This window comes from Parus major, chromosome 4 (assembly GCF_001522545.3).
Source record: "Parus major isolate Abel chromosome 4, Parus_major1.1, whole genome shotgun sequence".
NCBI lineage: Eukaryota > Metazoa > Chordata > Aves > Passeriformes > Paridae > Parus > Parus major.
In genome coordinates, this window is record NC_031771.1 from 6,425,568 (window position 1) to 6,449,583 (window position 24,016).

The 24,016-nt window shown below is 41.6% G+C and overlaps 1 protein-coding gene across 1 annotated transcript in view; it reads left to right on the plus strand.

The window, feature by feature from the left end:
* Positions 1-24,016, plus strand: part of FAT4 (FAT atypical cadherin 4) — a 123,293-nt gene that overhangs the window by 43,813 nt on the left and 55,464 nt on the right. The window contains exons 2-4 of the mRNA XM_015625570.1: positions 18,535-18,666; positions 21,380-21,641; positions 23,314-23,664. Coding sequence (XP_015481056.1) covers positions 18,535-18,666; positions 21,380-21,641; positions 23,314-23,664 — 745 coding nt within the window. The remainder of the gene's footprint in view (positions 1-18,534; positions 18,667-21,379; positions 21,642-23,313; positions 23,665-24,016) is intronic.

A 24,016-nucleotide genomic window follows, 5' to 3' on the forward strand; every position in this document is an offset into this window, starting at 1 on the left:
AAAAACAATACCTGGAAACTCCACGGTGTCCAAGGGGGGGAAAAAAAATAAAAAAAAAATCTTCAACTTATTATTGTTGACTCATATTTCTGGCTATTATATTAAATATAAAATGAGATGAGAGCAAAAAACAATACCTGGAAACTCCACGGTGTCCAAGAGTAGGAGAAATATCTCTGTACAGGGTTTTAGCATTATAAGATTTTTATAAGAGTCCATGACTTTGCAAGTTCTGTTGCCATAAGGATTGGCAGTGAAGCATAGTAAAGCAATAAAAGGGCAAGGCGGGGAGCCAGATACTCCTGTTTGTAATTGTGGTGGTGATGTGCAGAGCAGCAGGAAGAGCAAATCAAATGCAGATGGTTGCTGTATGAAGGCCTGACTTTTGTTGGTGATAGTGCTCAAGGTGGTGTTGATGCTCTCCTATCCCTGAAAAAAGGCTTGCACTGGGGATCATTTAAAAGGGGTTGCAGGGACGTGTCCTGCACGTCATGGATGGTGCCGAGCTGCAGTCTGAAGCTTCACTTTGGTTATCCTCTTTTCTCACTGAGGTCTCTGCCAGGCCTTACCAACCACTGGCAGTCACTGTTCACCTAAACTGCTTCCCAAACTGTTGTGGTATCGACAGAGAGAGGTTGGGAGGAACCCACACATTTTCCAGCAGAGAGGTGGGGCCTCATGTGCCTTCTGTGTTCTTGGTAGTGACTTCTGCTTCTTCCTAGACTCTCCTTCCTCCCAGCACTGCAGCATTTCCTCCTAGGTGCTAACCTAATTTGGTTCTATTACTGTGTAAGTCCTTTGGTTTTTAGACAGCTTATTACCTTTCTTTTTGTGCTTTAAGGCTACTATAATATAATTTCTCCCCATCTTCATTTTCGAGACTGAATCTCATCTCTTTCAGCATCAGTGGGTCATGTTCAATGGCCGTAGTCATCATTGCTCCTCTTTCCTGAGTGTTTTCCCTTGGTTCCACACTGGATTCCTGCACTGGAATTTGGTCCAGGGGTTGGAGCTAGGGTGAGCCTGTGAGCAGCAGAACAGAAGGCTTTTTCCCTGTGCCACACACATGTGGCACTCCTGCTCCGTGCCATAGCATGTGGCTCTCCTGTCCTATATCTGGGGCATGTCACTGGCCTGTGTTCACGTGGGAAGACCCTCCTCTCACAGATAGAGGTGACATCTGTGGCTCTTCCCCTCTGGCAAGTGTTGCTCCCTCGCTGCAGGAGATCAGGTCTGCTTTACACAGTTGGCTGTTTTTTATCTCCTTGCTGACTCCTGGCTGCCTGTGAACCCTTTCCTTGGCCACCAAGGTGGTGTCCCTCTCCTTTTGTGCTCCTCTAGGGAAAAAAAAAACCATGCACAAAACCTTTTACTAATGGCTTTGGAATAGTCCTTCCTCCTTAACCCCCTGGCTTTTCCATGAGAAGTGATGATGACACGGAGCACAATGTGTCCTAACCTCAGTGCCCTCCAGAAGGGACAGATCAAACAGGGTTGGAATGCTGCTGGTAAAACATCAGAATATACTGACTGTGCCTCACCCACGGTGCTGCCTGCCTGCTCAGGAAGGATATTGGATCATGCACACAAGAGCAGTAAAACCTGTGAGAAGACTGCAGGTAGAGAATAAGGCCAGTGAGGAAAGCCTGTGGGAGTAAATTTTTCAGGGGTTAGAGGATGGAATCTTTCCTGCTTTGCCTGATTAGGGAGAGACAGGTCATAACAGCAGGGGAGTCAAAGTAGCAAGGAAAGGAAAATAGGCAGGGTTTTGGAAAACTGTGCCTTCTGTGGCACCACCACTGCCCCAGTAACTCATACAGGAGAGGATGAACTGTGTGATGTTGGGAATGATAACTCAGGTGACCTGCTCTTCCTCCCCTCAGGAAATGACAGATCTTTCAAATCCCACAGCACCACCAGGCCAATACTCTGCCAAGGAAAGCAATTTTAGGCTCTTCATAAATTAATCATACTTAATTCATACTTTCATGTTAATACACCCATAATGATGGTAACTCAACCCATGTATAACTGTGCAGCCACAAACCATGGAAGAGACCCAAAAAGTTCTTGTTGGCATATATTAGCACTTGGAAGTTGCACCCCAAATGTGGGTGTCACTGCTGCTTCAGTAGGACAGGAAAGCACAGACCAAATTGCACAGCTAGGAAAATATTTGGGCCTCTTCCACTTGGTGCTCATGTGCTTGGCAGAACTGAGACTGACACTGAGATGAAAACCTTGTTTGCCAGGCCTGGAATAATCTCAGTGGACCCCTGGGAGAGGGAGCAACCATTCCCAGAGGGTGCGGCTCTGCACAGTGCTAGCAGCAGAAAATAAAGAGGTGGTCTCTGTTAAATATTGAAATTTTTTTTACCTGGTATTTGAAATCAACTTTCCAAGACTTTTGTAGGCTTTGAGGATATTCAGTAGCTTTGAGGTATGTCCCATTTTGAATTCCTCCTAAAATTACTCGTTTGTCCATCCCTCCTACTGGAATCCCCCAGGAACTGGTCAAGGCTTCCTCTGAGCTAAGTATTGGTGTGATAACCTTCAGAAACCTTCTTCCTAAAATATCAGGGAGGGTTGATGCTGGCAGCTCTCCTTGTGTTAAAAATGTGGTGCTTTGTTTGTCCTGACCGTTCTGTTTTGAGGAGATTTTTGCTAAAATACATTTAACAGAACATTTTTATTAAAGCCCTGGTTCGTCAAACACAATTGCTAGACAATGAATTCTTATGATGAACCATCTCCCATGGAGATTATTCCTCTTGCTAATTCCTGGAAGGCAGCTCTTCAGTTTCACACAGACATTTTTGTATTTGAAAACATAAAACCCTACACACATACACACCCTTTTAAAACTGAGCTGTTGTCCAGTGGATCATTAGGTTCATCACATCAGTGTGTTCATATCCACTATGTGAATTTAATGCTTTTGGTTTTTTGTTTGTTTGTTTGGTGGGGTTTTTTTTTTGTTTTTTTTTTGCTTGGCTTGCAGTTGTGAGCTGATATGTGGTCATGGGTTTAAGGTTATTGTTGACATTGCTGGGCAGCTGTACACAAGCAGATGCAAAGGCTTAAGAGCAGATGCCATAATTACAGAATTACAGATGTACTCATTAATTCTTGTTTTTAAATTTACCTCTTCCCTTTTTTTTTTTTTTCCCTCCTTTTTTTTTAAATGGTTCTCTGTAACTGCCAAGTGTATTTTCCAAGAGTGTCTGCTGAGGATGGCTCACTCTCAAGCACAGCCCTGTATACAATGAAATTTAAGGCTGTATCTGGTAGTAAACACAGTAATAACCTGATTTTTTTTTTTTTTTCCTTCTGTGCATCAGCTCTGTATAAGTTATCTGGGTTACTGGAGCATTTGGCACTCAGCAAGCATTACCTGGCCCTGTGCCAAGTAAGACACAACTTTCGTTGCTGTGGTGCCTGAGCAGTACAAATAAGCAGCTTTTTAGGGAAGAAAAACACATCAATTGAAATGGCTAGTCACCTTTCCTTGGTCACATTTGAGAGAAACAAGATGGTATCGTAGCCATTGTGCAGAGTTACACAACTCAGGGGGGCGTGTGGTGAGGGTAGCATAAATCTTTTCAGGCATTATTCTGTTGCATGGTTGCTGTTTTGTGTTTTGTAGCAGATGACTCACATAATGGACCACGTTCTGGCATAGTTACTGAAGCCAGTAGGATTTACAGCAGCAGGATTTTTGATGTAAGTTAATTATGAATTCAATACCAGGAAATAAGCTCAAGTTTAGAAGAATTATTAAAAAAAAAAAATAAAATAAAATTAAAGTGCTGCTCTGTTTCTGTGTAGTCTGATGCTATTATTTGTCAAACTGATTAGCAAATATGTGGTGCTAATCGAGTTAGTCTTAATAAGATGCATACATGAATGTACCCAAAAACCAGAGGAGCTGAGCTGTCCTTGTACATAAATGAGAAAATTGGATGAGCTGCAATGATACAAGTGTGGTACAGGAAGCTTGATTAGAAACTACTGGTGAGGTCAATGACTGTACAGTATAAAAATTAGTGCAGAATTTCATGTTCTTTGTTGTTTTCTGATGATTTTATTAGTTCAGCAACGTATTTATAATGTTGTAGCTTTGTATTAAATTAAAGAGCCACAAATACTGGTGTTCATGATTTGCAGAACACTTTCTAAACCTGCAAAGTATGAAATTAATAAAAAAACAACATACACTAAGCCCAAGAACTGAGAGTTTGATGTTCATCATGCTTGTACTGAAATGCAGTGAATAAATATGATTTTGATGCTACTTGCATATTTTTAATGTCCTTCTGTGCCAAGAAAGTAGTGATAGTGTGCTTTGTGCGCTGCTTTTTAATCCTGTTCTGGCGTCTGTGGTGTTTTACCAGGGGCTGCTGGAAACACAGGAAAAGACTTTTGTCTAACATAAATGGAAGAAGGATTTTTTCCTAAGTGTCAAACTACTTTAGGTGAATAGAAAGTTGTTTTGGGAGTCCTGTTTGCATTTCTGCTGGTTATTAGGCATACATTCATCAGCCTGAAAAATAAGAAATGGATTGAGGCAGCAGGTGGGGGTGCCAACAGGTGCTCATGTGTCCTGGGTATGGGAATGTCCAGGAGACCTGGGGACCCCAAAACACTGAAAGAATGTTGGAGCATTTGGGCCTCTCTGGCACATTCCAGGTCACCTTTGCTTGGTTTATGCCCTCCAAGCTGTGCTGTCGGTCTGGGCTTGCAAAGCCGTATGGGGAGGCTCATTCTGCTTTGTGAGGTTTTTCTTTGTAAGGTGTTTTTTTTTTTTATTTTGCTTTTGCTTGTTTTTCTCTAAGGGCTAAGATGGGAGAAGCAGTGGAGCCGACACAGGGTGTAATTATCAAAGGCCTCAGCTGTATTGCTCTCTGAAGTCAGCAGGCTGTGGGGGAAATGAAAGGGGCTTTGGCTCAGCCTGCTTCCCTCCAGCTGTGGGTCAGACCCAGTTTGCAGCGAGGGCTTTGTGGGCAGGATGGGTTTGGGGAGGAGAGGTGGCTCTGAGTCTCAGACATCATCACAAGGCCATTTGGAGCTGCTCTGCCATCCAAGCATAACACTGATATCAAGCCCAGAGAATCAGAAGGGTTCCCTGAGCTTTTGTTGCCCTCTAGACCAGGATGACAGAGCTGGATATAAAGGGAATCACAGAATGGTTTGGGTTGGAAGGGACCATAAAAATTATGGGCAGGGACACCTTCCACTAGACAAGGTTGCCCCAAGCCTTGTCCAACCTGGCCTTGAACACTTTCAGGGGTGAGGCACCCACAGATTCTCCGTGCCAGGGCCTCACTACCCACACAGCAGAGTTTCTTTTCTATAGCATGTATTAATACAAGGCAGACTGGAGGTTCTGGCAGTCTAGACAGAACCATAATGTTTCTTCTGGTTTTTCTCATTAATTTTGACAGATTTGAGGGGTTTGCATTGCTGCACAAAGAGATTTCAATTAACCCTTCTAACTTGCTTGTATTGTAGGCTCATTCTAATTCACTCAGCAGTGTTTGCCAAGTACCTTAGTCCATGCTGTATGTATGTGCAAATGAAGGCATTAACCTTGCTGGAGCCTCTGGGGATTTGTTTTGGGGTAACTGAAATCAAAATGTGAGTCCAGCCATCAGTTAGCATTGTCACAAATACTCCCCCTTCATTTCTTTTTACTGCTGTTATTTTAACCCAAATTACTGTACTCATAATCTGTAACTTTCTCCCTGGAGCATGTTGCAAATACATACAGCATTTTGCATACCATCTCATGTCAGGGAATGGCAATGGCCTTTTTGGAGGGCACCTGTGACTTATTTGGCTTCAAGAAGTAAGAAGACTCTGCTGAGTGTCATTTGGTGATGCCTATGTAAGAAATATGTGTGGAAAAATGCACAATTAATAGTTAAATACACCAGCAATTCACCATTTTGAATGATGTCTTCTTTTAAGACAGAATATGACATGTCAGCAAATGGCAGGCTGTAAGGGAGTGTGTCAGTGATTCATAAACCATAAAGGAAAGGTAAATAACAGCTTCTGCTTTCCTGTACTATGGTTTGGTCATAGGAAAGGCCAAAAGGGTGACTTCAGATCACACGTGCTTTTTGGGGGCTGAGGTTTCTTGCAAGAGGTTTCATTCCTCCCCTTTGTTGTTAGTGACCATATAGCTTTTGGATAATGTCACGTTCTGACTGAAAGTGAGGAGTGATGAGGGCTTAGGCTGGCAGCCAGATCTGCTGTGAGCTGCACTGTACCAATCACATCACTTTATACCTCTGTCCCTTGTTTTTCCCCTCTGGAAGACAGATACCATAATATTTTATTTCTATGAAGATGCCTCTAATCATGTTGGGGAAAGTCTGTTGGAAGTTTGTAAGAGGCAGCTATTGATAAATGCAGAAATTGCCATTATTAATTTCTCACAAATGCTGATATTTCAAGCAGTATGTTTCTAGAGGGGTGTGGGTATTTTCAGCTATAGAATGTTTCTAAACAGAACATCTGCATCTCTACTTCCTATGCCATAAGAGAAACAAATCCCTGTAAAGCATACCATGATGTCTTTGGGGCATAATGCTGTCCCTGTTGCTCTATCACCAGCTGTTCATTATGAAATTATGTTGGTAATTACGTTGTTGTCACCATTAACATGATGAGCTAGCGGAGGCATTTGAGTTGTTGCCATTTTTTTAATTATTCAGAAGTCTTTGCCTGCCTTATTTTCCTTCTTTCAACTGCTTGATGACTTTCTCAGAAAGCTCTCAGATTTATTACACTTGTACCTAGAAAGTACTTCTTTTACAGAAAAGTTTTGCTCTGCCATTCTTCTGTGTTATACTTAGGAAAATAAAACGTGTTGCACTTTATGGAAGGATCAAACCAGGCTGAGATTTAGGAGTCTTGAGGGGGATAGAGTACAAAAGGGAATGATACAAAAAAAAGAGGAAACAAAACCCCTCAGCACTGTTTTTTAGACCTCTCCATGATGCCCAGGTTTGTTGCTGTAATTTCCTTACTAAGAGTTAATGTCCAACTTTCTTTGTTTTTTTGTATTAAATTTTGCCTACTCTGTTTCTGTTTTCCTGCCCTTTAATATAATATAATCATTTAACTGTAAGCCATTCAGATTTTGTCCTCAAAATACTTTTTCTTTTTTCTCAATTGTCTATAAAACTATTGAAATGCTTCAATTGTGAGCATACAATGAATGATCATCCTCTAATCTGTTCCACATGGATGGTGGGCCAGTTTGTACATTCAGTACACAGCACTCCTTAATTCAGTTAAAACCAGAAAGACTGGGACTGTTGTAACCTACAAGATCTTTAGAAAAAATGTACTTTTTAAAAAGAAAAAAAATTCCCATGCCACATCATAGACACCCTATTGAAGACACAAATCAAAGGAAGTAAAACAAGGCGAAAACACAAAGAAATTGAGCTTAGGTTCAGTCTTCAAAAGACAGAATTATATCTTTTAGTTGTGTATTTAGGGGTTCTTGAACCCTGTTAAGAATTTCTGAATCTTTTATGGTTACACTTGAACATTTATTCTGATTTGGTTTGGTTTGGTTTGTTGTTTGTTTTTGGTTTTTTTTTTCTGTGTTCCTCAGAAGGGAACTGGTGATTCTCAGCGCTTCTAAAATTCCTCCCATACATTTTAAATATCCAGAGACTTGTAGTAATGACCAGTGGTGGTGAACTTCCCAAAGGATCAAAGATCTGGCACAATCAGGATAATAACTGGAAAACCCAAGTGCTGTAAAACAAGGAATAGCTGAGTCACTTCAGTCGGGACATGAGACAGGGACCCGAGCATGAAAAGGTCCTTTGGTTTCTCCTATGCTTGAAATACCATGGGAACCATTCTCTTGTGGTATATCTGCTTCCTGCCACACTGAAATTAAGATATGCAGAAGTGCCAGTGTATTTCTTTCTCCTTTCTTTTTTCTCCCTTTAAAGGTCTGCTGAGATTATCAGAACTCAAAGTTTTTCCTCGATTGAAGGGAAGCTTTGGTTTGTCACAATTGCCAGCTGCTGGTGATATTTCTGACCCAGTAATCAGGGCTTGCTTAGGGCTATCCACAATAAAACCCAGTCAGTGAGAGATTGGCTGTGGTGCAAAGTCTGGGTGTTGGGGGAGAGAGATGTAATATAGGAATATGTCAGGATCTGGGCTATTAAAATATCTCATTATTGATTGTAGCCGCCAGAGAGCTTAACTTCATAGTTTGATGTAGGTTCTGCATCTAGGGAAGATGTAGTGGATATTTAGGAACCAATAAAAGTCAAATCTCTGAATTTATGCTCAAATAAAACACTCCATATTCTTTATTAAGGAAGATGACTGTAAGAATCCCACATAAGCACACTGTTCCAGCTCTTCCAGCTATTTCTGTGAAGGTCTGGGTTTTTTTACTTGATTTTTCTTCAATGCACAAGGTCATGTGTGTATTTACAGATATGGTGAAATGATATTCTGCAAAAGGGGAAGATCTTTTTAAAGACTTTTTAATTAGTCTTTAATGCTTGATTATCTAAATTTGCTGTGTCAAATCCAAAGTCCAACAGCTGAGTAAGAAAATTCAAAAGGTAAGTGAGGGAAACTAAAATTGTTGGCTGACATGAAGAATTCTATAAATGGAATTTCAGCCACCTTTCACATTCCCAGGCCAAAGGAAATGTGTTATTCAGCTATTTAGAATATTTTTGGAGATGAAAGTTTGTAGCTATATGCAAATTTGAATCTTCATTGTTTGGTAAAGGACTAAAATAGAGGTTTTTATTCAGCTTCAAGAAGGGCTTTATTGCAAAACCTCATCACCAGAAACAGCAATTTTTTCAAGAAAGGATAATCTAGTTGGGCAGAAAAACTAGGTTTTGGAGGCATGTAGGACTTTGTTTTTTCTTCCAGGTATAGGAGCTGGTCTAATAGTTAGTACATCAGCCTATGGTTATCACGTAGGACTTTCTTAATAATTGCACTCAAGGTTCCATAGCCATGGTGGACCAAAAAGATAACTGGGGAAAGAAATGCCTGAAGATCCAGCTGCCTAAATAAAAATCCTGATACATGGGAGGAAAGCAGAATAAAGGAGAGCTGGTGTGCCCAGCGAGTTGAAGTTCTTGACCCTGCCACCGTAGCCTCGACTGTCAGCTGGCTCTGCTGAGGGCAGCCACATGAAAAGGTCCATCTGTGGCCACAGAAAAAAGCCTTTCTGGCCTCAAATGGCCTGTGGCCACTGGGAAGGGGCCCTCCCTGACACCAGATGTGAAGCTGCTGCACAAGCCTGCAGTCTGCAAAAGAGGAATATGGTGAGGAAGGCATCTCCCTGAAATCTGTGGGAGGATGCAGAAATACTTGGAATTTCTAGCCCTGACCGTTCCCTGCTAGCTGCCTGTTGATGCTGGTGGGGGGAAAAAACCTTTAGGCATTTCTATAACATGGATTTGTATTTCTAAATGTGAAACAGGAAAGCAGTGTGTTGGTCTTGTGTGTTTTATTGGCTAAAGTCTATTTAGATTCTTACAGAGATTCTTCTCGGAAAGGTGCCACACATGAAACCCTCATAACTGCAAAGCATCAGTCAGCATTCAGTCCTGTATCTTTAATTCCCTTGCACTCTCAGAAAAAGTCTGTGCTTTCTTTAGTGTCTACAGCATGTTTCTGCCATGGCTCTGGGTAAAGAGGGATTTTTTCTGCTGTTTGGGCAGCTTTCAGTGATGGGATGGATTTATCACATTGTCCTGATGGCTGCATGTGTCTTAAATGTCACACCTGTAAGTTTAATTAGGTGATTTATTTAATTTAGAGGTGTGACATTCCCACTCTTGAACTTCTAATACTTGAATTTTCTAACTTTATCCTTTTTTTTTTTTTTTTCTGGCACAGACTGAAATGTTCTTACTGATTCAATCCATTTCTTATTACATGGCAGTAGACCTCATTTAATTAAATACAAAGTTATAAGCCAAATGGTTCCCAAATGTATACTGATTTAAGAAAAAAAAATCTAAAAAGAAAAAAAAAAAAAACCAAAAAAACTCACTAGCAAGTGTTTGCCAAGTGTTTGTGTTGGTTTGGCAGGTATTTGGAATTGAGTTTGTAACCAGAGGTAGGACTAGATGCAGAAGAAGTAATGCCTTTAAGAGAAAGTCACCCCTTTTATCTGGGGAAATGCAGAAGGGCCATGTCTGTGTGCATATCCAGCATCTGTGGAAAGGATGGGTGGCTGGAGAAGTTTTTCATGGTCCTTAGTGCCAGCCCAGCTCTACCTTGGTGCCAGTGGATTGCAGTTTCTGGGCAGACCTGGGAGAGGTCATCATTCAGGATGTGTGAGTGTTTTAATTAGTCCTGTTGAGGTGGAGTTCAAAAGAACTCATTCCTACAATCAGTCTGGTTTTGGAACCATGAATGTTGACTGATCTATGTGTACTACTCTTTAGCCAGTGACAAAATAACCTGCAGATTGTTACGGCTCTGGTGGTCAAGGAAGGGGAAAATGATCTGCTTGTGGCATTTCTTATCAGTTTTATGCCTTTTACCAATTTGATGTGTATCTCTCATTTGCTGTGAAGTTGGATCATATTGGGTTTCCATGTTTATGATTCTGTTTTGATGTGTGTTTTAAAGTCAGCATGCTGTTACTTTGTTAAATTAGCCAAGGTTTGAGTAGTGTTTTCCCTAATCCAGTTTTAATTCCCTCTGCTGCATGTGTCTCTTTCGAGGGAGCAGAAAGTGATGTCGTGCTTAAATTGCCCTAAAATACCAATCTCAGAAAGAATGAGAATTTTAGCATTGCTTGCTTTGCCTTTAGGAAAACTTTTTTTTTAATATTCTGGCTTAGAAATGTCAGTGTCCTGTCCTGGCTGGTGGCCTTCTGCTGGGACAAGATTGTTTCTTCTCAGTGTCTTTCATCTGGATTTTGGCAAAAAAAGTTAGATGTAACCACAGTAGGTAATGCATTTCCAGACAATGCCTTATTGTCTGCACAGGCTGGATGCAGAGACCTTGCATACTACTTAGAATCAAGATTAAATTACCAACCTTTTGGGCATTTTTATGTAAAATGCTCTTTATTATGCTTTTCTCATAGCTAAAGCATGAGTCACTTGCAAGCCATAATAGATTTTGGCTATGCTGCATGATGAAGTGTTCTGGATGCAGTGAAACATTTAATCAAGACTCCAGGCAGTGCAACTCCCAGTGGTCACCTTAACAGATAGGAAGAAAAAAATAAATTTGAGAGAAAACGAAACAATTATGGCACCTTTTCTTTCCAGCACTAGGATCAATATTTCTTAGAGACCACAGAAGGAAGTAGCTTCTTTTTGAATTTTAATTTTAAGTGATGATAAAGCAGATTTACACCTGATTTAGAGTAGGTGTAAGGAATAAATTTTCCACGAGGAGGGTGGTGAAATGCTGGCACACGTTGCCCAGACAGGTGGTGGATGTCCCATCCCTGGGAACATTCAGTGCCAGGTTGGATGGGGCTCTGAGCAAGGTGAAAATGTCCTTGCTCATTGCAGAGAGCCTGGGCTAGATGGTCTTTAAAGGGTCCTTTCTAACCCAGATTTTTCTATGGTTCTAGGATTTTTCTGATAATGTCAATTAAATCACAGTGCCTTTGATCACTCTGGTCTCCCAGCATTTTATAGCCACGCTTTATAAAAGGGTCTTGGCTGGAAAACACCAAATCACCCTACTAAACTTTACATAATAACTCCAGGAAGGTTCTGCAGTGTTAAAATACCAGAGTTGGAGCACACAGATTAAAACTACCTGGGAAATTTCAGCACTACAGATTAATCATAATACCATTTATAAGGATCCACACATGTTTGTCTCATGGACAAAGCAAAACATATTTCCAAAGTGCATTGAGCCCTTGGTTTCCAATCAATTTCAAGGCTGGTAATCAGTAGTAATTCCTGATTCTGTGAGGTAAAAGGGAATATTTCTATAATCCCTATTCTGAATTACTGTTGTCTTGTACAGGGTTGATCTTTTATTTGCTTTGAGGCAACTGGAGTGGGCAGTGGTGGGGCCCAGGACAGCTTTCACATCCTGTCTTTCATTAAGCTTGACCTCAGATATCAGAATTGAGTCTTTGAAACCTGGCTTTTTAAAATATTTTTTTTCCCAAACAGTGCCTTTTTAGCACTTTCCCCCCACATTTTCTCCCCAGCTGCAATCTTCCCCCTGTTAATAGTGGGATTCTTAGCAACATTACATTTCTGTTTAGCAGGTTTGCTGGCCTGCAGCACAATAGACTAATGTGATTTTTATTGTGCTAGCGTGCGCTGGGATTGTTTGCCTCCTGGAAAATGGGATATTCAGATGCCTCATTCAGCCTCAGCTATTGCCTTGTCCCAAGGTATTTTCTTTATAAATGGGCTTTCCATCTTGTTGTGAGAATTGTAAATGTGCATGATCAGTAGTTCAGGTTTTTCACCTTCCTGAACTCTGCTATTATTGGGTATTCAAGTAATTTCAAAGCATAAGTGTTTATTTTTCACCCTCAAACTTACTGTTTCCCAGTGATTTAGAGCAAGGTGGGAAACCGGTTCAAGATGGGGATTTTAATATTAACTAATTAATTAATATAATTAATTAATTAATATACAATTTTATTTCTTTTTAATAGGATCTTTCTTCTTTTTTTCCCCCCTGAAAATGTACTTCCAGAAAAGTGGTGTACTCTGATCCTTTATCTCCCCATTCCCTTGCCTCTCCAGTTTGGAGGAAGCACCCATGCCCTGGTCCTCAAGCACTGAGTGTAAGCACAACTTCGCTGGTGTGAGTGGCCAATCTGATCATCCAGGTCAATTAAAAAAAAGGAATCTGCACATGCATGCGTGTTTTCCAGGATTAGGGAATGGCTTGGTGCATGAGGAAGAAGGCTGAAGTGATGAAGGCAAGAAAAGAAAGAATTGTATTCTTTGCTTTTATCATCTCGAATGATATTATTTAGAATATTTACCAAGGGAGGGGGAAATAAAACCCTTTCACTTTCATTCAGTTCAAATTGATAATGTGCTGCCATGGTCTCCAGCAAAGAAGAAAAAGCTCCTTAATTTTGTTTTAAGATGAAGGATCATCTAATGACTTGGGCATACACAAAAGTCTTCGGGGTGATTTGCGGCGACGCTGCTCGTAGATTATTAGATGGTATCTCCTGAGAGAGGCAGTGAACGTCACGGCAGCAGGCAAAGGGATGACTCAACACCATATAAATTGAAAGAAAAGCTGTTGCCTCTGCACTCTGTTTGATCTTTAGTCGAATAGCTGCAGCGTTTGAAGAGGTATTGAACGCGTGAGGCATCTGGGAGTTCCTCCCTTCTCAGATCGTGTTCTATCTATGGATCTCTGATCCAGTGTGTGCCATGGATAGCGTGGCTCCAAGCAAGGATTACTCTTTTGGGACTCCCAGGGAAACTTGCTGCTGCCACGAGAGCTCATTCATGTTTCCTGTGTCATCTTTTTTTCCTCCTCTCGTTGTCATTTGATAGGTGGAAGAACTTCAGAAAACCGTTCTGTCTGTAAACCCCCCCCCCGACTTTGGACCAAAAGAAAAACTAAATGTTAATAACCGTAGTAAAACAGAAGGATAGGGTCTGGCCAAGTGAGCCCATTGGTTTATGGAAGGTGTTATGATTGGTTAGAATCTGGCACATTGCCTTGCAGGGTGATGTTTTATTTTATGTACCTTTGTAGCTCATAAACCCAGTCACTAAAATAATTTCTTTTTCCAGAATAAAACTCTCATTTTAAGCTTTTTATGTTGAGCATGGAACTTGTCTAGCCTGTTCAGTAATAGTCACCTGAGGTACCAGTATTTTTGAAGTGGAATTGGTGTTTTTGCTCTAAGAAGTGAAACTTCATCTTTTAGCAGCTGTTTCTTAATTCAACAAATTAGTTTGAATAAGCTTAGGAATAGTTCATGTCCTAAATGCTTTAATAGAGCTGTGTGCTTTAAAACTTGAGGTCTTGATATGATTCCTATTGTCTGTTAACAGCTGAGGTTTATCTGAATGCAGAAAGAACTATTTTTCTAACATCTACATTCAGAGTAAATTGAAGCAGAAGTGTTTGAGGTGAGTTCTGCCCTGCCTCAATCTGTTCTGAATTTGTTGAGGGAGAAAAAAACAAAACAACAAACCAACAAAAAACCACAGGAGGCTAATTTAGAGCAGCAAATAGGAATCCTAACAAGATCAAGGCAATTAATACTTCCCCTGCTTTGGAAAATGTTTGAGACAACAGGCTGCAGCAATCAGATTGTCACAGATGAGGATGGGCTGGCCATCTGTAACTGTGGCAGGGGCAGGGCATTATTGTGAGAATGTTAATAAGCCTGTGAAGGAGAAATTTGATTCATGCACAGGGAAATTTGTGGTATTGTTTGGCTTTCTATATTGCCAGGCTCTGTGGTTTGTTGTATGCCTCTGTTTTTGCATCTTAGCTTGAGTCAAACATAAAACAAGCACACAAACAAAACTAATAAAAAAAAAACCAGGCAAAGATGGTTTGCATTGAAACTGATATGTAAAATTACTGTGTTTATTTTACGAGGGTTGGTAAATAAACAATGTTTATTTGTCTGAAGAATAAGCTCTGAGGGAAAGCTTTGATTTTTTTTTTCTTTTTCTTTTTTTTTAGATGTATTAAATGTGTGAAGGAAAAGCCCTGTACTAGACTTGGTACAAAAGTAGAGTGATTTTGTGGAGATTAATGTGCATGTGGATTGACCAAAGCTTTCTGATTTTTTTTCTTTCATTTTCCCTTGAACAACAAGAGCAAGACAATATTATGAATCTATTAATCACTTTTCCATCACAGTCTTAACAGATTTAGGAGAGTCTGTAACTATTTGTGTTCTCATGGCTTCTGCAGAAATTCAAGGCTGTTCAGAGGAGCAAAGCCCCCATCAGTGCCTGGAGCACTGGAGAGGGCAAGTTGGAGAATAAAAAAAGGTGGAAAGACGCTTAACTATCTTTGCTGTTTCTATGTTTTATTATATTTGAGTCCTCTGAGTGGCAGCAACAACTTTTGGGTCCTGTATTAAAGTTGCTTTTGATACAAATAGGAATTGAGGCTTTGTCAGATGGAAAGTTGCAGAAACTTTTGTAGCAAAGTGCAGTACTTTGAGTGCTGTGAGGTGCTTGGTTTGTGTTGCCTCTGCATCCTAGATTTGCAGTGAATGACGAGTTTGAGGTCAGGGAAGAATATTCCACATTTTGGATAGATTTGGAGACAAAATTGGCCAGATTTTGGTGGCATTTATCACTTTCCATGTAGCCTGGGCGTGTTGCTTCCTACAGCTCTACAGGCATTGGCGTGTAATGGTTCCTTGCTTCCAAGGTTTGGATAAATCCCTTCAGTTCCCTGTGGTGTATTTGAGGTTTCCAGGCCTTTGGTTTCCTAGATATTTATTCTTGTACGTGCTGCTGTTGCTGGTGGGTGGTTTGCCACCAGTGTGAGCTGGGAGAACAGCAGATGATCTCTAGACCCTTTTGAATGTAACTCCTGTGGTGCCAATGGCTGGTGACACAACCATGACCACCTTGCCTTGCCTTTCTTAAGTCCAGGGCAGAATTACACTTAATTTTTAATTGGTAGCATATGATAGTAATCAAACCATGTATTTCCTAAAGTGACACACATTGATTTCTTTATGCAAATGTGAAGTGGGATTAGAAGGATAGGAGCAGTGGGTTGGGAAAAGGTTTCGTTTAGATCTTTGATTAAAGCTTTGTGGATTTTTTTTTTCTTTTGTGTGATAAGATACAATCTTCCAGCGCCCTGTGGCAATGGAAGACTTTGTGGTTGTGGTTCTCCTGTGGGCTTCTGCTTCATGTCAAAATTTATGGGATAATTTCAAAGTGAAATTAATTTGTGAGCTCCTGGACATTCAATTTACATCCGATCTCATTCAGAGGATGTATGACATCCTCTCTTAAATGAAATGTAGCAGGCTCTTGTTTGGGGAAAATGTGTTGTTTTTTTCTCAAATCTTTCTACAGATGTCTTAGACCAGGCTGGATTAGCCCTGAGCAACCTGGTGTAGTGAGTGGCATCCCTGTCCCTGGTAGGGTGGGTGGGACTACATTAACTTTTAGGTCCCTTCCAGCCCACACCATTCTGTGATCCTATGATTCTTGCAGTGAAATTTCTGCAAAAGAGTGCATCTAAACATCTTACTCCCAGTTCTGTTTGTAAGCTGAAGTAGTAAATTCTAGCAGAAGTAAAAAGGTAGCTTTAGACACAGATGCTAATTAGACTTAGCCAATGGTGAATTAAGAAGCAATACACATTATCTAAGCCCTGTGGGTGAGTAATACATCATGGGGTAAACGCTCTTTAAAGATGTTGTGTTCTTTTCTAAGAAATTCTTATCCTTAATTGAGAATTTCTTATTTTTCCACCATCTAAAGCATGTATAAAATACAGTTCCTTTGTTTACATTTGAACTGATTTTTCAGAATAAAATTACCTCTTTCATTCTTCCTTTTTTCACTTCTCCAGAATCTGACTTTGTAATTGACTCATTTGTCCCCCGATCCTTAGCCATGAGTATTCATGGGTATTCTCACTATTTCACATTATTCAAGCTGTAGGCGAGGCACAGCTCCTATCCCAAACCCCCCAGAAGCTGTCACATATTTTTCATAGGATTTGTACAAAGGGTAATCTCTCATCGTGAAAATGGGTTCTGGTGGTGAGGCGTCACCCGCAGCTGAAACATTAGCTGTGAATGACACGTATGCTAGGGAAAAATGAACTGCAGAGCTGTGCAGCTGCTTTACCTTGAAACCCTGGCTGGGGAAGTGCTGCCCTTCAGGGAGGAAAGCGGGAAGAGTGTGCTGTGCCAGCTCACAGGCAAGGAGGGCTGGCAAAGTCCTTCATCTGTCATTTCTACCGCGTCCCTCCCGTTTCTGTGACTAATTGTCACCCAGTCTCCTTGCAAACCAGCCTAGGCTGGTATATTCTCCCAAAGTTTGTGTCTGGTCAGGTGGTTGTCAGTCACTGCTCGTGGTGCTCTGCTCAGCACTCCTCGTGCTTCTGCTGCCAGGGATATAAATTGAACAATAAAACCTCCTGGGCTGATCTGTCTCAGGCTGTGAATTGTTTTGTGTACCATTTCTGAATGACCAAAGGGATGAAATAGGGGATAGATAAATAAATAGTGGCCTGCTATAAAAGACCCCTGGTTTTGCCTCCACTTCCAACACACATAGCCATTATATTAATATTACACTAATACTAATATAATATTTCCTCTGTGTTTGGGATCATCGTGGTGGTCAAGACAGAACTTGGCAGCTGGAGGTCCCTATGAAAACAGAACAGAGAAGAAAATGTTACGACAGGGGACTAGAAACAGTGGAAATTGTAGACTTTGGACCACCAGAAATGTCTGTGCTGGTTATATCCAGAGCAGCCCAATCCATATATTTTCAGCTGAGTGCATGGACAGTCCTTGTGGGTACAGGCATAGCAGATACTGTAGTGTAAATGGTATTTTGTCTATCAATCCAGGCACCTTCTTTAAGTCATCCATACCTTTGCCTTTTACCTTTCTCTGTTCCTTGCCTCTTTCAGCTACTCCTTTTCTCTTTAGTGGGTCTTCAAAGTTTTGTGACTGTTCAGTATTTTGGGTCCAAAACCATACATTTTTTTCCATGATAAATACAAAACAGCTGTGTCTTCTTTTTCTATTTTGGAATATTACATTCCAGGCCCAGCAACAAGGGAAAGCGTAGCTCTGCATCTTCTTGAATTAGCATCAGCAGGGCAGCAGTCTTGCCTATGAAAAACTAGGGATAAAGATCACAAAAAAAACCTTTCAGGAGCTATCATTCTTGGAAAGGCATACAAATATGGCATGTGAAAAGAGCATTTGTTGAGTTTCGGATAGGCAGGGCGAGTAGATGCTGGTGGGTGCTCCTAAAGTAATGTTTGTGCTTGCAGTTAGAGGAGAGTTTTGAGGGAGAGAGAAAAGCAGATTATTTGATATAAAATATATCAAGTGCAAGGGTGTTTTTTTTCCCCCCTCTCGGAACGGAGAGTTGCCAATATATAAACATTTCAGAGAGAATTTTACACCACCTCATCTTTATGTCAGGCAGCATTTAATGGTTGAACGATCTCCTGCCCCAGCACTTGGCAGTTATTCTCCAGGGGCTGACTTTGAGGATTACAATGACAGTCTATCAGTGGATCTTTTCCAATATAAACTAGACCAGGACCATTTAAAATCAGTCGCTATCAACAAGTCAAATTAACTTTATTTGTGTTAGAGGTTTTCCTAGGAGTATTTTATAACAACGTGGAATTTTAATATCCGGACGGGCTTCTCCTAATGCTGGTGTGATTTGGGAATGTGCTAATTCATGTGATTAAGAGCAATTTACCTGATTTCTTTCAGAATTATGTTATTAGTAACATTCAGGTCCAATCAGTGTCCAGGTGCTCACTCAAATTTTTTCCTATTCCTCCTTTTTACAGGTAGAAATAACACTTCAAGATATAAATGACAACCCGCCAGTCTTCCCCACGGACATGCTCGATCTGACTGTAGAGGAGAACATAGGAGATGGATCTAAAATACTGCAGCTGACAGCCATGGATGCTGATGAGGTAGGAGCATAATTTCAGTTTTGGATGTTGGTAGTAGAAGTGCCATTCTGGACATGATTTTTTTCCTGTTTTCTTTATCCCTTTGTGTGAGCTTGGCCTTAGGAATCATGGCAGTCATTCACAAAGTTCTGTCCAGTACTGTGGAGGTCTAAACTAACTTTGAAACCAAAGTCTTGTAGCTGAGCCCAGTTCCGAGGTGTGCAATAAAATTAATTTGAGACAAACCTTGGAGAACAAGAAAAATTCTGATAATGCCTGCTTTCACTTGACTAGACCTAAAAAAGATCAATATTATCCCTTCCAAAAGAAGGTTTTATTTTACCAAGAAGAGGGGAAAAGAAATAATGATGAAATGTGTACTCTGCATTAATCTGTTTGCAAAATAATTTTGCCCTCTTAGATTCATTACGCTGAGAATGCTGTAACTAAGGTGCTATGAAGAAACTACCATGCTATTGATGCATTCATTTATTTTAGAAACTTAAGTTATAAAAATGTTAATCATGTTATTTTCGCTTACTTGAACTGCTTCTTTCCATGAAGAAAATGACTAAAAAGTCAACAGATTAACACAAAAAGTTTGTGTTGTCATTAAAGTGCAGACAGCAGACTTGACAGTAATAAGCAGTTCTTGCTTTCAAATAATGGGGCAGTTCAAGCTCCTCAAGAGAATTTTATTCCTGGCCTATTTTGTGTTAGCTTGGTTAGTCTTCCTGTGATTGTTCACTGGTGTACTTAATCTCGCCACTACAGAGGGAACCACGGGAACACCCCCGGGAATGGTACAAATGTGACTGTAAATATTTTGGTTTCCCTTTATTTTCCAGTAGTAGCCTGATACGCAGGCAAAACCCAGGATTTTAGAAAGGTGCACTTCTGTAACAAAAATTCTAGCTGCTTGTCTTTCTTTTAGGAAGCAGTAAATACTGAGCTACCACTCTGTGGTGTGGTATGGAAAATGTATCTAAGATCACAGCAATATCTTATGCTCCTTTTTAACCATTCCTGAACTGCACCTAATCTGTTACCCATTCCGAAGCACTCTGTTCAGTGGGAGGTGATTTATTACCTTAGAGAGAAATCAGCCTTTTTATCAAAAGGAATGATTTCAATTTCCCCACCAGAACATTTGTAACTCAGTCTCTTTACAAAGAGCCCAAGTTTTCCTAGCGGTGTGCAGCTTAGGGTCAAGATACCTCTTTATTCCCCCCTGCCTTTTGCAGCTGAGGGCACAGTATAAACCAGTATCACACGTGGCTGTGGTTTTAGCTGCACTCTGTTAGAAGGATTCTGGCTGGTCAAACACAGGGTGAAGAATGTGGTCACCTCTGAAAATTCTCACGAGATGTGATGGGTAAGCCAGACAATTGGAGGAAAGCGTGTGACGTGCCCATGGCACACCTGAGCACACAGACGAAGCGCCACACGCAGCTCTGCAGGGCTGGGCACCTGCAGAAGCCTGTTTTCTTTCCAAATATCCTTTTATCAGTCAGCTCATTCTGACTCTTTGAAGCAACACCCCAGAGAGAAAGTTTGGCATGGACACTCTGGTAAGGTCAGGTAACTAATGCTTGTCTCTCCTCTCACAAATACAAGCAGGTGTTTATCTCTATTAATTTGCTTTTTTAGGCTGGAGTATTTGAAACAGCCAGAGAATTCCTTTCTGCCTCATCTCTTTGATCTTCTGATCATTGCAGAAGTGCCACTGGCATGTCAGCTGCAGGTTTCAGCTGTCAAATCTGAGCTCTGGCCTGACACCAGAGGAGGGCACAGTAAATACCTGCTTGCATTTCCAGGCACCATCAGTATGCAGGGTTTAGGTTCTCTGTCCAATGTTAAAGGCTACCAAACCTTCAGCATCCTTAAGCCTGTCTTGGAAAAAGAAGTATGGGACATTTTCCTATGTAATATTACTTTTCCTTAATTTTCCTTTCAACCAAAATGATCAAAGTCCACATGAATGCTTTTTTTTCCCCCCCCAAGAATAAATGAAGTTTCTTGACCCAAAAGCAAATGTTTTGACTTGCAGCACACCCCAAGAGATCAGAACTGTGATTTTAATGATGTGTGATTTGTCACTTCGGGGTTTTTTATTTACATGGGTAAATATATTTCCATGCAGAAACTGACCTTTGAGGGGCTGCTGCAAGCACGGCTTCCATGAGTTTCTCCTGACCGTGAGCTGAGGCCCTTGCCGTGCGTGGTGGCTGGAAGTGCTGCCACATAGCTGCCCCAGGTCCCCCCTGCTTCCATGCCTCCCTCCCTTCCTCTCCTGCTCCTTCCATCCCATCTCCAGACAGCAAGAAAGGCAGAGCTGATCCCACTGGCAGGGATTTAATTTAACCTTTAAAGATAAAACAAGAGTAAACATTGATCCTTATTTAGATGTCGCACTGCTCAGTGATGCTGGTTTGAAACAAAAACAGGTAACAGAGTTTTTTGGTATTGATTGAATGAAATCCTTTTATGAAGAGTGGAGCACAAAGTATCTGGGTAATCTCATGGTTTCACATCTCATAAATAAAACCGTGTGGGTATGTGTCCTTACTGTGGGACTGAAGCAGGGACTGGGCAGGAAAGCTGTTTATCAAAGGAAGCTGTTCTGAAAGACAATCTCCAAGCGCAGTTACTGGAACGATCCTTGTCTGACTGCAAGCTGTGATGTGGTTTTCCTGGCAAATGATGTGATTTGACCACTTCTGGTTTGACTTAGGGAGCCAATGCCCTGGTGACATACACCATTATCAGTGGTGCAGATGACAGCTTCCACATTGACCCCGAGTCGGGGGAGCTGATAGCCACCAAGCGCCTGGACCGCGAGCGCCGCTCCAAGTACTCCCTGCTGGTCCGCGCTGACGACGGCCTGCAGTCCTCGGACATGAGAATAAACATCACTGTCAGCGACGTCAATGACCACATCCCCAAGTTCTCCAAGCCAGTGTACTCCTTTGACATCCCAGAAGATGCCACTCCAGGTAAACAGGACTTGGAAATACGACCACTGGCCTGTCAAGTGGTTATTTTCTTCATTTAAGGCTGGTTTCATATGCGGGAGTGTTTTGTTGCTTCAGAGGGGGGCTGTAAACTAAAAAGTACTTAGATCAAAAAAAGTATTCAAATACCGTGCTCCAGGTCAGAAATTAATATTGCTTCCAAGATTTTATACAGATTGCTCTTACAAAAGCAGTATCTGCCTGTAGCATCTTAGAAGCTTATTCCAAAACATGAATAAACCAAGGAGATGCAAATGACAAGGTGATAGCTTTCAAGCTTTCATTAGGGTTTTCATAAGCATGGGAGTCTCGGTTTGGGAGAACTAAGGTTACCCCCATGCCTCCAACTTTTGCACTCTGCCCCACAGTCCCTGTCCCAAAATTTGGTGGTGTTTTGCATTAAAGGATTACAGTGCAATCAGCTGTGCCTCAGGAATCTGATCTGGAAGTAATTGAGATGTCTGTATAACACAGAGTGCTTTGGTTGCTGATCCCCAGCCATGCTCTTTTCTCTCAGGGCCTTGAGTCTCAGTCTGTTTCAGCAGGAATAACCCTGGAAAAGGCAAGCCTAATTCCTTCCACATTAAAATGAGAATTCTCTCGTTAATCGTTTATAGGGTGTACATTGGTGCTTTATACCCAACTTAGCAGTGATGGATGCTGAAGGAACAAATTGGCTGATTTTGTGTTAAATTACTGCATCTTCTCCTGCTCTGCTCTCCAGCAGTGCAGGAGCAGCTGGCAGGCTCACCCAGAGGGGAAGGACCATGGTGTTTCCCCTTCAAGGTTCCACTTTCTATCCCAGGGGGTAATCCCTGTTCCCCTTGCAGTTAAAGAAACGTTTGAGATAATTAAATGGGTGTGAAAGATACCAGCATATCCAGCTGGATTAAAGGGGGTTACAGCACTCTTCTTTGTTCTGATGATACAAGCAGTTTTCATTATCACACTGCTTGAAAGTAGTCAACTGTGCTGCACGTAGTTCATCTGGTTCCAGGGAAAGGAAACTTAATGATTTATTTTCTTGGAATTGAGCTGATCTTAATTATAATTAATGTTCAAAATACTAAAAAGTGACACTTGATTTCCAAACTCTAGTCAGATAGGTCAGTCATGCGAGGGCAGCTATGCAGAAATGAAAACACTGGCACAAATTCACAGGGCGTTGAATTTCAGAAGGCGGCAGAGAACAGACCCCTATAAGGTTCCCAGTTTTCTAACCGCAGTTACCCTGCAAAGGCACTGCTTCAAAAAGCAGAGCTGGGCTATGTGGTTTGTACTCACATATCGGTTTCTGCATTTGGAAAGAAATACCCAGAACTTGTGATTGTCTGTGGCAAAGGGAGGGTTGTCTGAGTCATAGGAAGACAATACCTAGCAGGAGAAAAGGTGTTTTTGCCCCTGCTGATACCTAATTTGCATGAAGATAAAAAAAACATTCTTGACCCTTGCTTACGGTGTTTGAGTAAAAGCAAGAATACGATGTCCCTTTATGCTTTGCAAAACCTTTTGCAGTAGTTGCTCAGACAGCCTGGGGGCTCTCGGGTTTCTCGGGGAGGGCATCTCTCCTCTGTGGGTGTGCTTGGTGCTGCGCTGGCTGTGGGCAGCTCCCTGCTGCGAGTGCCTGACGGTGCCCTGCCGCTGTGCCACGCAGGTTCCTTGGTGGCAGCCATTCTGGCCACCGACGACGACTCGGGCGTCAACGGGGAGGTGACGTACACCATAAGCGAGGATGATGAGGAGGGAATCTTCTTCCTGAATCCCGTCACCGGGGTCTTCAACCTGACGCGGGGCCTGGACTACGAAGCGCAGCAGTATTACATCCTCACCGTCCGCGCTGAGGACGGGGGAGGCCAGGCCACGGCCATCAGGGTGTACTTCAACATCCTGGACGTCAACGACAACCCGCCTCTCTTCGGCATGGCCTCCTACAGCACTTCCTTGATGGAGAACCTGCCCCCAGGATCCGCCATCCTCAACTTCAGCGTCACCGATGCCGATGATGGTAGGAGCTCCCTGACATCCCCTGATCATAAATCTGCGTTTCGCCTTCGCAGCCTATTAGAGGACTTAAAAAAAGGGGAAATTAGGGCTGCCTGGAAGTTGCTGCTCTCAAATGCTTAAGTTCACGTTTAATTTAGACCTAAGTCTGCCGAGGTTTTTTTTTCTGAAAGTTTATTTTAAGTTCTAAAGAGGGTTGTGGTAATATCAGATGTTATCTGCAGTCATGTTAAATGTACTATAAGTTTTAAGTCTGTCGTGAAGGCACTTGTCATCTTCAAGGTGTTGATAGTGGAGGTTAAAAAGCGTATTGAAAGAGATCTTAGGAAAATTTCCCATTGAAATAAGCTTTAATA